Below are 14,239 nucleotides of genomic sequence, written 5' to 3'. Positions count from 1 at the left end.
AGCTGCAGTTATTTAAAAATTATTTGATCAACAGAAATTGTCAAATAGGCAATCTCTCAACAGAAAATGAGCTAAGCAACGAAGTAGGTTTTGAAAATATTATTCCTGAGTTTGCTTCCGTTAAAGCCAGGAAAGTAAAATTATAATTCTAATTTGGATATAAAGTTATGGAAACATAAAATAATGTTGTGAATTTTAGTACACCTACTTTTCAGTCCTTTATTATTTTTTAACTATTTTAATGTTCTGGAAAGGTTAACCATTGAAAAATACATTTAAAAAGAAAAAAATACATTAAAATGTACATCAGAGCACACATTTTTCTTCTTGCCTCAGGCTCCAAGTTGGTTGGGTTCTGTACTCTTATTCAGAAAATCGTAATAGTGCTTTCTATTCATTTCACCTGTTCTCTCTTTTCTTGATTCCTTTTGGATCAATTGAGTAGCACTCTGAGATCACTTTAATCCTATTTCAGATCCTTCCAAGCTGAGCTGACCCAACTCAGGGTCCATTTAGAAAAAAATGGGAAGAGGTTGGAGTTAGAAGATAGAAACTTAGAGGAGGGCCCTTTATTGTTGGGGCTCAGACTTCTGAGATGAGGCTTTACTCAGCTGGTGCAGGTGTTCGAAATGGGCACAGCAAAGCTGCTCTGTGACAGCCAGAAGTTGGAGGCTACAGCCAACTGCCACAGCGGGAGCAGCACTGACGGGAACAGGAAAAACATTTTTCTCCTTCTGCTTTTCAGTTTCCTTTGAGCCCCAGAGCAGAGAATAGAAGGCTGGATCTGGAGTTGAGAGACAATTGCTTAATAACCGGGATTGCTGCAGGCCTGATTCACTCTTTCTCCTAGGGTGTATTCTTTTGTGTTCCAATTCAAAACTAAGTGTCCATCAGGGTTGTCTTTACCTTGGTGGACCCTGGACTCTAATCTCTCTCCTGAGCCCCACAACGCCCCTCCTGGTGGAAGAAACATCCCAAAGGTGGGGTCCATCTCTGGATCCTGGATCTTGGATCCACTCTCCCTGGATCCTGGACAAGTGATTTTTCAGTGTCTCGTTAACTCCCTGATGACTTTGAGAAGACCCTTTTTATTTTGCCCAAGTTTCTGTTGTCAAGAGGAGTGTAACTTTGATTTAATTAATCAACCAAAACCAGACATTTGAAAATTTTTTTTTTTAACTGGGGAATATTGGGGAATAGTGTGTTTTTCCAGGACCCATCAGCTTCAAGTTAAGTCGTTGTTTTCAGTCTAGTTGTGGAGGGTGCAGCTCACTGGCCCATGTGAGACTCGAACCGGCGACCTTGGTGTTATGAGCACCGTGCTCTTAACCATTGAGCCAACCAGTGCCCCATTTGAAAACTTTTATGTATTAATTTGACAACATTTTTAAAGTTTACTATAAACATTATGCCCTCTCCTTTCTCCTAAGACTAATATACGAAACAGCTGTATGTGTAATGCTTTGCACTTTTGATAAACTAGCAGCAAAGTTTATTTGCTGTGTTGTTTAATGTTACTTAAATGAAGACCTCCATGGTAGGTCTGCTAAAGTATATGAGAGACCAGAATAAATACATTCTTACTCTCTCTCTCTCTCTCTCTCTCTCTCTCTCCCCCCCCCAGCCCCTTCCTATGAGAGCCAAAGTTGTTGGAGGTAACTGGGTCAAACTTGATCCTTAATACCAAGGCATGAGGAGGGGGCAGCGATGGATGGGGGCAATAGTCTCCAGAGGCCAAGGCCCCTCTCCTGGCACCCAGAGGGAAGGCCCACTTATCAGGGAGCCCAGGTGTCATGCTGGGTGTCATGTGGGGTCTCTGGTCCCACTCCCCACATAAGAACGCAGGACATGGTGAGGCCAAAAAGGAACACCCACGGAGCCATAGATAGGGGAGTCATACCGCTATAGTCTCGCTGGTAGTTGGGTTGGAGACACAGGAAGCAGGAGCCACACAATCCGCAACGTGCCGTCCACTTCTGTCTGGAATCCAACCTCACTTGCTAGCTGCAATCCGCTGTGCTAACTGTAGTCCGCTCTTGCTAGCTCAGCCACCATCTTCTTGCTAGCCCCCATTTTTCTGCTAGCATAGCCACGCCAGTTACATTAGTGGCCAATGGCTCACTGGTTACAGCTGCCGGCCAACTAGCCACAGCTGATGGCCATCCAATCACAGTTGATGGCCATTTACTACCTGAGCCAGCACCTTTCCACGTGAGGCCAAGAGCCTGGAAACTGCACTCCTGGCTCTGTCCCCACACTGCTCCAGGTGAAGTCATGTATCACACCAAGCCCCTCCATGTTCTTAGCACCAAGGGGTCTAAACTGACCTTGTACCCCTTCTCTATGCCTTCCAGGATCTTCCAGCTCCTCTCCCACAGCACAGTCATCCTGCCCAAACCAAACCTTTGCCTGGGCTACTGGCCAACCCGATCTAGGCTCCATCCTTTTAAGGCTCAGCCAGTGCTCTGGTGCCTCCACTAACCTCTTACCACCACTCTGGCCAGCTTGCACCAGCACTGCCCACAACACAGATTCCCTCAATAGTACAGAAAAAGATAGTAATAAATTGACTGGGGAGTAGGTAACCCCCTTCCTAAGAAGGCTATTATTAACTAATGTTTAGTATATATACTTCTCTAGAGTCTCTTTTGTGCATATAAGATATGATAAAAAAATACGGTGAATGTTTAAATTTTAAAAAATTTCTTACAGTAAAAGGCACATTGCCATCAACTCCCCTCAAAATACCCCCCCTCGCTTTGAACACACTTATCCCATCGTTCGTGCCACTTTCTGAAGCAGTTCTGGAAGTCCTCTTTCGTGAGTGTCTTTACGAGTATTTAAGAAATGATATGTGTAGAAAACAGCCTGAGAAATGGGCAAACGGTTTCATCCTCTATCATGAGAATGCTCCGTGTCACACACCGCTTCTGATAGGCAATTTCTGTCAGATAAAAATATTACGGTGTGTCCTCATCCACCTTATTCACCAGATCTGGCACCGTGTGACTTCTGGCTCTTCCCCAAAGTCAAAATGACCATGAAAGGTAAATGTTTTGAATCAATTCAGGACATTGAGGCAGTCACAACAGTGCAACTAAAGACACTCATGAAAGAGGACTTCCAGAACTGCTTCAGAAAGTGACAAGAAAGATGGGATGTGTTTGAAGCAAAGGGTAAGTATTTTGAGGGGGATTAATGGCAATGTGTCTTTTACTGTAATATTTTTTTTATTTAAACATGCACCATATTTTTTATCACACTTCGTATATTAACATATGTGCAGACACAAATTTCAACACTAGATGCTAAAACAAAATGGTTTCCCATAAATATTGTTCTTAAATTCCATTTTTATTACATATATAGGAAACCTTTTTTTCTCTCAGTCAAAACAGACAGATCTAATTCACTCTTCTGAGTTGGGGCTTAGAATTTCACGAAATAGTTGACCTATTGGAGGGTGGGGCACATCCCTGCAACTAAAACTCGACATGGAACTGCAACTAGGGGTGAGATTAGGACTATTCCTGGACCCCTCGCAGTTGCCCCACGGGCCTCCTCCCCTACTCTTTTCTTTCCAGGCAGCCGGAAGAGCAGTAGGTGCAAGGCCGCGATGTGGCGCTAGAGGGCGCTCGCGGAAGAGGCCGGCCTGGCCCATTGGTGTGCACTCCTAGTGGGGGAGGGAGTGCCGTACAGCCCCCTGGCGGCCACGCAGTGCGGCTGCGTTGCGGATCTCCGGGCGTCGGTCTCAGCGTCCTGAATCCCATCTTGACTAGGCCGCGCCGCTGAGTCACCTAAATCGACGGTCGGGACCCCATTCTTTCACTCTGCCCCTCGTCCGCACCTCTCAGGCTCTCGAGATCAGCCTCTGCCCGCTGGCTCTGCGCAGCATGCAGCCCGCAGGCCTTGAGGGTCCCGGCGTGCTCCGCCACCGTAGGCCTCTGTTTCGTCTGCTGCTTCTGCTCTCGCTGCTGCCGTGGCCAGTAACCCGCGCTCAGACCATGCCGGGCGACCCCAGCGCCCCGACAGTACTGGAAACTACCAGTGCCCCGACCACGTCGGGCATCCCTAGTGCCCCGATCACGCCAGGCACCTCCAGCGCGCTAAGTCTGTCGGAGCGGGTGCAGGCCCTGATGCGGAACTTCCCACTTGTGGATGGGTGCGTAGGTTCAGTGTGGGGGTCAGCGGGCGCTGAGCTCACCCCGAGGCGGGGGACAGGGTCCAAAGCATGCAGGGCTAGTCAGGAGGCTCCCTCACACCACCCCTAGATACACTCTCTCCACCATCATCATGGGCCCCCTTACCTCCATTACCCTGTTCCTGGTGGGACCCCCCCCCCAAGGTGATTATCAGGAAATCTACCTATTGTCTGTGTGAGGGGGGGAGGTGGTGTGGGACAGGACAGGCCCAGGCACGTTGACATGTCCTGTCTGAACTTGAGGCTGTGTTCCCACTCTAATCTTGTCTTGACTCCCTCAGCCACAATCACCTGCCCATGCTCCTGAGACAACTGTACCAGAACAGGCTGCAAGATGTGAACCTGCGCAACTTCAGTCGTGGCCAGACCAGCCTGGACAAGCTTAGGGATGGCTTTGTGGGTGCCCAGGTACCACATGGACATACAGGGTGCCACAGCATGGCTGCTGGGGAATGTGGGGGCCACAGAAACCTGGGTAGGCAGTCCCCTGGGAGAGAAGGTATCATTGGACATGGAATCTGTCATCATTTGGCTGCTGTGGAGTGGGGGGGTGTTGGAGGCCAAGACAGGCCAACCACATGGGTGCCTAGGTTCTGTGGGGACACACAGAAAGTGACACAAAAATCCCTGGTGAGTGTGGGAGGTGCAGGAACCACAAAGGACATGGTGGATTGGCCTTGGGGCATTCACATAGCACATGGACAAACAGCAGGCAATGATGATGTTTCATGAGTCCAGTTTGGCTGCTGGCAACAAGCTGAATAGTCATCATGGCCATTGACCCAAATGAGTACCTTCGGGGCTGAGGATGAGTGGCAGGCCAAGGGCTTTGGTGACCACCCTATCTCATTCTGGACACCCGGGTCTACCCCTAGTTTTGGTCAGCCTACACCCCATGCCAGAGCCAGGACCAGGATGCCGTGCGCCTCACACTGGAGCAGATTGACCTCATTCATCGGATGTGTGCCTCCTACTCTGAACTGGAACTTGTGACCTCAGCCAAAGGTGGGCTGGCGAATGGGGGGATAGTCAGGAGCTCACTCTGGTGGTTCTGGCCATGGGCCCTGATCACTTGATTATCCACCCTCTTCTAGGTCTGAACAGCACTCAAAAGCTGGCCTGCCTCATTGGTGTGGAAGGTGGTCACTCACTAGACAGCAGCCTCTCTGTGCTGCGCAGTTTCTACCTCCTGGGAGTACGCTACCTGACACTCACCTTCACCTGCAGCACGCCCTGGTGAGCATAGTGCCTGATCAGGGTAGAATGGTAGATGGCATGGTGGGAAAACTTCCAGAGAGCTGAGGACAGAGGGGTCCGTAGAGGGAGGCTGGACTGCCAGCAGGTCCTCACACTCCCAGAAAGCAGCTGGCCCAGGTCCTTACCCTGTTCTGGAGGTGGGATGGATGGACAAACAAAGGGATGAAAGAGCCTCCGGGCTTTGATGGCCAAGGTGTGGCCCACTAGACTGCACCTCCCTGGCTGTCCTGCAGGGCAGAGAGTTCCACCAAGTATGAATACCACTTCTACACCAACGTCAGCGGGTTGACAGGCTTTGGTGAGGTGAGGACTCCTGTTCCCTACCCTAACCCACCTGTTCCCTACAGATATGTGCACAACGCATGTGTCCCTGACAACCTCCCCCACCCTCACCCCACCCCCCAAAAAACCCTGTCTCTGTAGAAGGTGGTAGAGGAAATGAACCGCCTGGGCATGATGGTGGACTTGTCCCATGCATCGGATGCCTTGGTACGGCAAGCTCTGAATGTGTCAAGGGCTCCCGTGATCTTCTCCCACTCAGCTGCCAGGGCTGTATGTGACAATGTGCTGAATGTTCCCGATGACATCCTGCAACTTCTGGTGAGCTGCCACCCGAGCCCTCAAACCCAGGGCTAAGCATTCTTCATACAAAGATTCTGGACCCTGAACAAAGCTGCCGGTCCAGGCCTCACTTACCCTGGGACCCAAGGCTGATTAACCCTCCCCCATCTCTGAAACTCAAGGCCAAATCAGTTCCACCCAGGGACCCACAAACCCAGAGAGGTGAAGCATCTTCCAACCTCTGGAGCCAGGACTGAGCACTGTCCTACCAGGGTGCATCCCCATGGCACAGATGGCAGGCCATCAGTCCAGAAGGGCCAAGCTGAGTACCCACTTGTTTATCCCTGTAGAAGCAGAATGGTGGCATTGTGATGGTGACGCTGTCCGTGGGGGTACTGCAGTGCAACCTGTTTGCGAATGTGTCCACCGTGGCAGGTGAGCCCCACTTCGACTCCTTGCGCAGTTCTAGCTTGGGCCAGTGGCTGCCGGTGCCCTAAGGACAGTCTAACACACCTGTTGGGCAAGGGGCAGACCTCCCAACAATCCAAGGGAGCTCTTTACTGCCACCCATCTGGGCCCACAGTCAATTCTGGTGGGTCTGAGGAGGAAACTGCCTCTGCCTTTGAGTCTCACTTTTCCTCCCACATCTCTGTACAGGACAGGCAGAGCCCTGACAAGGCTGTCAAGGAAGTCAGAGGCAGGGTGGTTCCTGGGCAGAAAAAGGTCCAACGGGGCGGCTCTGAGGTCCATTCTGTGTCCAGTATCCAGCCTGGAACCACTTCAGAACTCACAACTGGCCAGAAGCTCTGTGGAGTCAGCTCCACGGCCTGGAGTGCTGTGGGCAGGGGAATTGGCCAGGGCTGAGTTTCCCCAGACCAGGGTAGTGCCAGGGTCTAACTCAGCCCAGTGCTGCCCACCACTTACTACCTCCACCCTCTAGATCATTTTGACCACATCAGGGCAGTCATTGGATCTGAGTTCATCGGGATTGGCGGAAATTATGATGGGTCTGGCCGGTAAGTGTTTCCCTGGGGTTTTTCTTGGACTGGGGTACAGCGGGAGTTCTAGTTCCCCATCCCACGATCCTCTCATGCTTCAAACCTCAACCACAGGGTTTTGTCTTCCAGCCCGCCTGGTATCTTCCCCACTCGCAGTGCCTGTTTCCTTGGCTCTCCCTGTCCCTTCTATAGCCACTGGACACACTGCCACTCTTAAGTCATCACCCTCATTATGCTCCCCTCCCCCAGGGAGAGCTCATATGTCCAGCCTAAGCTCCACTCCCAGCCCAGCAGGTGTGTTGTGGGCTAATCGTCTGCTCTCTGCTCACTGGGCGGATGCTGGAGAAACCCAATCTTCAAAGAGTTTCCAAAGTTGCATTCAGTAGCCTGAAGAACATGGCCTTCAATTTCCCATTTGTGATTAGGGCTGATGGGACAATGGCCTTAGATTAGGATCAGTGCTGAGGTCCCACAGCTGGCTGGCTGGTGGCTACACAGGTTCCCTCAGGAGCTGGAGAATGTATCTACATACCCGGTACTGATAGAAGAGTTGTTGAGGCGTGGCTGGAATGAGGAAGAGCTTCAGGGTGTCCTTCGTGGAAATCTGCTGCGGGTCTTCAGACAAGTGGAACAGGTATTCTGCTGGATTGGGCAAAAGGATGGGTCAGTGGTTTGAGCAGGTGAGGGGTCGCTGGGGGAGCCACTGACTGCTCACTCCCACTCCCAGGTGAGAGACGAAAACAGTGGTCATAGCCCTGTGGAGGATGAATTTCTAGACAGGCAGGCGGGCAGTTCCTGCCACTCCCACCTCGTGTCTCAGCCTCAGAGTGAACACGTGGCCACATACCTGGAGGTGACCAAGTGGCCAACCAATGATGTTCTCCAGAGGACCTCAAAAGCCTCCCCATACCTTGTTCTAGGCCTCATGGCTATTGCCACCTTCCCAATCCTCATCCATTGGCTCTGATGACCTGGCCAGTTCCCCAAAGATCACCTTAACAAAGTCTCATAAAGTCCCCCTCCTGGTCCTCTAGGTACAGCATATGCTAAGAATAAACGTTTTCGGCATGGAATTAGGTGTGAGTGTCCTTCCTTTTTCACATGGGGAGTGGGGGTTGGGGCCCAGTAGGCTTTGGGTGGTGAAGGATCTTGTCTAACTCTAGCAGCTCAAGGTGAGTGCTTCCCATGGGCTTCCAGCTTTGTCTCATCTCAGGAAGGCAGAGACATATTCTCTACTTAAATCTCTATATTCTCTTTAAAAGCCTGAGTCCACAAACACAAAAGAATAGAGTTCAGAGCTGACCCCATCGTGGAGTTTGACAGTGGGTGTGTTCCCAGTCTCTCTCTGGTAGGTTTAAATTTAGCTTTTCAAGAAGCTGATACCATTTATAGAATAAACAGTATCTTGTTTGGTAATATCAAGAGAAAGTTTGTAAAGATTTTAGGTTTCCCAGATAAGGTCCTCTGATTTTTTGTTGTTGTTGTTAAACTGATTGCTTAATAGAAGAGGAAAATCAAGTCTTAAAAAGCAAAAAAAAAAAACCCCAACAATCTTAAAAGAAAAAAAAGGAAATTAGTGCTAACTGCTTGGCTTATTACAGACCCTCCATCTTTGGCGACTTTCCTCTCTCAATCTACAAGGGTGGGCCAGAGCCAAATGTAAGTAAGTACCTTCCGTGGGAACTTGAAATTGGGAGAAGGAGAGACTGTAGTGCCACCTGTGTTATAAATCGTGTCCATATATGGGTGGGTTTATTTTTGAATTCTGTCCCATTTATTTGGGCTAATTGTTTCTTGTACTAACAATACCACAATGTCTTAATTACAGCAACTTTAAAACAAGTCTTGATATCTAGTAGAGTGAGTCTTCCCACAGTAAGAGTATTGTATCAGTCAGTGTTTGATCAGATAAGTAGATCCATTATGAATGACATAAAATGATAAATTTATTATAGTGATTAGACTTTATGCATAGCAGGAACCAAGGGAAAAAATCTATGCAACGCTGTTTGTTACGTGTTCATCTGGGGTTGGGTCTTAAGTCAGTACAGGTATACTGGTCTAGAAGTTAGGAAGGAGAGCTGGATGTGAGATGGAGGAGAACAGGATGAACCCATAAGGACCAACTGGGACAACTGGATATCCATTTGGGGAAAAAAAAATAGGTGGGTACTAGACTAATCAGGGGGATCACTTTGTAAATTATATAAATGGCTAACCACTATACTGTACACCTGAAATGAATATAAAATAATATTGAATGTGAACTGTAATTGAAAAATCTTAAAAGAAGACTATTGACCCCTAGGTCACACCACACAGAAAACAACATAGAAAATTAAATTAAACGGAATATCTTATTGATCCAAATTCAAAAGTCAAAAGAATAAAACTCCTGGGAGGTAGTGTAGGAAAATATATTTGTGACCTCAACATAGGGATAGATGCTGGACATAAAAAGCATTAACAACAAAGGAAAAGATTGACAAATTGGATTACATTAAAATTAATAACATGCTTATCATAAAATACCACTAAAAAGAGTGAAAAAGCAAGCCACAGCACGGGAAAAACTTTTAACGTGCAATTAACACAGGGCTTGTATCCAGAGACAGACAACCTACTATAAAAGTGGGCGAGACATTTGAATAGAAACTTTACAAGACAGGATGTCCAAATGGCCAATAAGAATATGAAAAGGCAGTAAACCTTATTACTCAGTAAGGATATGCAAAATAAAACTCATAATGAAGATAACTAAAATTCAACAGATGAACAATATCCAAAGAGGTGGAGCAACAGGCATTCTCACACCTGGCTGGTAACAGAAAAACTACTTTGGAAAACAGTTTGACATTATTTACTAAAGTTGAAGACAGATATATCCAAGGACTTAGAAATTTTTTCCCTAAAGACCCAGCAGAAATAAATGCCTGCAAGAAGAGATATGACCAACTATTTTCACAGAAGGACTATTTTTAATAATTCCAAACTGAAAATAACCTGACAATAGAGAAATCAATTGTGCTGTATTAACTCCATGGAATAGTACATAGCAATGAAAAAGAACAAACTACGGTTACACACAACTTGCAGGAATCTCACAAAATAATATCAAGTAAAATAAAGCAGACATAAAAGAACACACACAATATTATTCCATTTATAAAAGTACAAAAACAGGCAAAACTAATCACTGCTGTTAAAATCAATTTAGGGTTATCCTCGGGGGAGGTAATGAATAAAAGGAGAGCACGAGGAAGGGCTTCCGGTTGCTGGTAAAGTGGTGTATCTTGATCTGGGTGCATTCATTTTGTGAACGTTCAGCAACTTATCATTCATACACTTATCGTATGTAAAGCTTTCTGTATGAATATTTTTCTTTGATAAAAAGTTTTTTTAAAAAATAACAGAAAAGGCTAAACTTAATATTTAGGGATGCATGCTCTGGTCGTGCCTTTATATAGGAAAACAAGAAAGTGATTATCATCAAACTCAGGTTGTTTTAGGGTGGCAGTTGGATCAGGCATGAAGGAGCTTTTGGGGTTCTGGCAATGTCAATACCTTGACTTGGGTGGTGGTTATTTAGATGTTTACTTTATGATAATACATTGAGCTGTCAAATAGTTTGAATAATCTTCTACCCCCACCATCCTCACACTCCCCACTCCCCAGTTCTGTTCTCCCAGCAACCACTTTAAACACTTTTAACTGTTAGTATTTACTGGCATTTTCCTCTGTATTTCTAAATAATATATATAACTGCCAGCTCTTTAGTCATAAATTTTGGATATTATTTATTGACTCAGAAATTTGAAAATTTAGACTTTCTAGCTATTCCCTTCTCCTTCCACCATCCTCTAAATATTATAATTATTTGGTTAATTATATAATGGGTGTTTTGTTTGTTTTTAAACAGCTTTATGGAGATATAATTCATATACCATACAATTCACCCATTCAAAGTGTATATACAGTTCAATGGTTATTATATATTACATTTTTAAAAAACTGTGGTAAGATTATATAACAAATTGCGATTTTAACCATTTTTAAGTGTACAAATCAGTGGCATTAATTTCATTTACAAATGTGCAAACATCTCTACCATTTCCAAAGTTTTTCATTACACCAATCACAAACTCTGTAATCATTAAGCAGTAACTCCCCATTTCCCCTTGCCTCAGCCTCCTGTAACCTGTATTCTATTTTCAAATTCTGTGAATTTATCTATTCTAGCTAACTTATATAAGGGGAATTATGCAACATTTGCCCTTCTGCATCTAGCTATTGCATTTAATGTAACGTCTCCAAGATTCATCCATGTTGTAGCATATATCAGACTTCATTCCTTTTTATGGCTGAATAATATTCCCTTGTACGTATAGATCACAATTGGTTATCCATTCACCTGTTGATGGGGACTTGGGTTGTTTCCACCTGTTGGCTACGCAATGAACATTGGCATACGGGTATCTGTTTGAGTCCCTGCTTTCAATTCCTTCGGGTTTATGCCTAGGATAGAATTGCTGGATCACATGGTAATTCTAGGTTTAGCTTTTTGCAAAACCGCCAAACTGTTTTCAATAGCAGCTGTACCATTTTACATCCCCACCCCAGCAATGTACAAAGGTTTCAATTTCTCCACATCCTCCCCAGCACTTATATTCTATTTTTTTTTTAATAATAGCTAACCTAAAGGATGTGAAATGGTATCTCACCCACTAATCTTACACTGTGGTTTTGACTTGCATTTATCTAATGACTAATAATGTTGAGCATCTTTTCCTGTGCTTATTGGCTATTTATTTGAATATCCATAAGCTCTAAGTCAGTGTCCTTTCCCAGCTCTCTGAAGCCATTTTCAGACTGACTTGGGAGGTCATCCTCTTCTCCCCAGAAAGCCTCTTTATGTGAGTAATAAACATTTCTATATCCTCTTGGTGTACATGTAGCCTTATTAGTCTTGATGTATGAACCAAATTTTGGGAAGGGTGGGTCTATCCCACCTCTACAGGGTGATTTCAATGCTTTGTCAGGATAACTGTTATTTCATCTAGAGCTAATTTAGCCTGACTACTAAGGCAATGCCCTTCTGAGGAGTCTAGCTAATGTGCCATATATTAAAAGGGCTTTCACTGTAGCTGGCGGGAACACAAACCACACGAGCTCCAAGAATTATTCAGCCTACTTCTTTCCAGTGGGTCTTTTTCTGGTCTTGTATAGCTTTCTCTTATGTGTGTACACATCAATCCTCTGGCTCATTCCCAGGGACCCTCTACACATCTCCAAGTGTCTCTCTTTGTGTAGCTTTCTCCTCTATGGTATTCTGCCCTGCAAAATCTAGCTGCTTTGGCCTTCCCAAATGATGATTTTTCTTTTTCTCCTCAACTCAGCAACACCACTGGGTTCCCCACCCCTCCTCTACTCCCACATTGTGACTTGGAAAATATCTCTAGGGAATAAGCTGGTATAATCATAGGGCTCACATCATTTATTTCTCTTTCATCTGGGATCACAGCCCTGTATCATACATTGTCTAATGTCTGAAAATCATTGTTTTATACAGTTGGTCAACAGTTTTATTTAATTTACACAGAAAGGTAAATTTGGGCCGTTATGCCATTATGACTGGAAGCAGAAGCTGTGTTGAGGTATTAGTCCTCACAACCAGTAACAATTTTTGTAAGTGTTCCAGGTATACTTGACAAAAATATGTAATTTTCCAATTGCTGGCTACAGAACTATATACTGCATACATGTCCATTAGGTCAAGTTCATTCATTGTGTTAAAATTTGTTATATCCTTCTGTTTTTTTTCTTGACCTATTTGTAACCATGACAGTTGTGTTGAAATCTTCTACTGTTACGGTGTATTTATCAGTTTCTCCCTATAATTCTAGCAATTTCTTTTTATTGAAATGAAATTTATATACCATAAAATTAACTGTTTTAAAATTCAATGGCATTTAGTACATTCACAGTGTTGTGCAACCACCACCTTTATCTAGTTCCAAAACATATTAATCATCCTAAAAGGAAACTCTATATCCATTAAGCAATTGCTCCCCATCCCTTCGTTGCCCCTAACCACTGCTTTCTATCTCTGTGGATTTACGTATTCTGGGTATTTCTTACAAATGGTATCATACAATATGTAACCTTTTGTGTCTGGCCTCTTACATTTAGCATAATGTTTTCAAGGTTCATCATTCATGTACTTTTTCTCCATTTTTATTTTACTCTTTTTTCTGGGACTCCTGTTGTTCAGATATTAGAATTTCTATTTTTATCCTCTATATCTCTTTTCTGTTGCTTTTATTTGTTTATTTATTTTTTTCTTTCTTCTTTTGGAAGGATTCCTTAATTTGGTCTTTCTAACTTACTAATTCATTCTCAATTATAACTTTCTGCTATTAGATCACCTATTACGTTCTTTGTTTCAAACATTATTACAGTCATTTTAATACCTGGTCCCATATTTCTTTCATAATTCTCCTATCCAGAGATGGGTCCTATGCCTTCCCACCCCCTCTTGAATCTGGGCTTTGTAACTGCTTGACCAGTCAAGTACAGCAGAAGTGCTGCTGTGCCCATTTCCAGGCCTAGGCCTAGAGAAACTGTGAGCTTCTACTCCCTGCTTATTGGGCTGTTTACCTACGGACTACAGCCACTATACCATGAGGAAGCCACACAGCCCACGGACAGGTCCACATGCAGAGGACCCAGTGCTCTGGTCCACATCTCCACTGAGCTCTTTGCTTATAGCCAGTAACAACTTGCTAGTCATGTGAGTGAGTCATCTTGGAAGTAAGGGCTCCAGCCCCAACTGATGCTATATGGAGTAGAGACAAGCTTTATTTAACTTGCAGATTTGTGAGCAAATAAATGTTTTTGTTGATTGTCGTTTTAAGCCACTATGTTTTGAGGTAATTTGTTATTTAGCAATAGATCACTGAAGCAATCATATTTTTCATACCTTAGGTTTCTGTTGATTTTTTTTTATATTTTCTTGTTTCATATTGCTAATATTCTCCCTTATCTTTTGTAATATGTTTATTAGGCTAATTTTGAATTTTTGATTAATGTGTTCTAATAATTTTCCTGATAGATGTTTTCTTTTGAAATGTCTATGCTCCTAAATGTCTTTTTGCCTATAAGGTTATTTTCACCTGTGAGTACACTGATGGTGCCGACTACTTGGTCAATGAATGGCATGGGG

At 44.7% G+C, this 14,239-nt stretch overlaps 1 protein-coding gene across 1 annotated transcript; it reads left to right on the top strand.

Annotated features, from left to right (window-relative positions):
• Nucleotides 1–3,125: 3,125 nt before the first annotated feature.
• DPEP3 (dipeptidase 3) lies at nt 3,126–8,090 on the top strand. The gene is made up of 11 exons (XM_033128294.1): nt 3,126–3,176; nt 3,585–4,162; nt 4,483–4,609; nt 5,077–5,206; nt 5,296–5,437; nt 5,692–5,761; nt 5,882–6,058; nt 6,370–6,454; nt 6,960–7,035; nt 7,516–7,651; nt 7,745–8,090. Exons 2-11 carry the CDS (start codon nt 3,894–3,896, stop codon nt 7,982–7,984), a joined length of 1,452 nt encoding a protein of 483 aa, XP_032984185.1. The 5' UTR covers nt 3,126–3,176; nt 3,585–3,893; the 3' UTR covers nt 7,985–8,090.
• Nucleotides 8,091–14,239: the final 6,149 nt, after the last annotated feature.

This window comes from Rhinolophus ferrumequinum, chromosome 15 (assembly GCF_004115265.2).
Source record: "Rhinolophus ferrumequinum isolate MPI-CBG mRhiFer1 chromosome 15, mRhiFer1_v1.p, whole genome shotgun sequence".
NCBI lineage: Eukaryota > Metazoa > Chordata > Mammalia > Chiroptera > Rhinolophidae > Rhinolophus > Rhinolophus ferrumequinum.
Note: the sequence above shows the minus strand (reverse complement) of the source record. Positions and strands in the feature narration are given on the sequence as shown.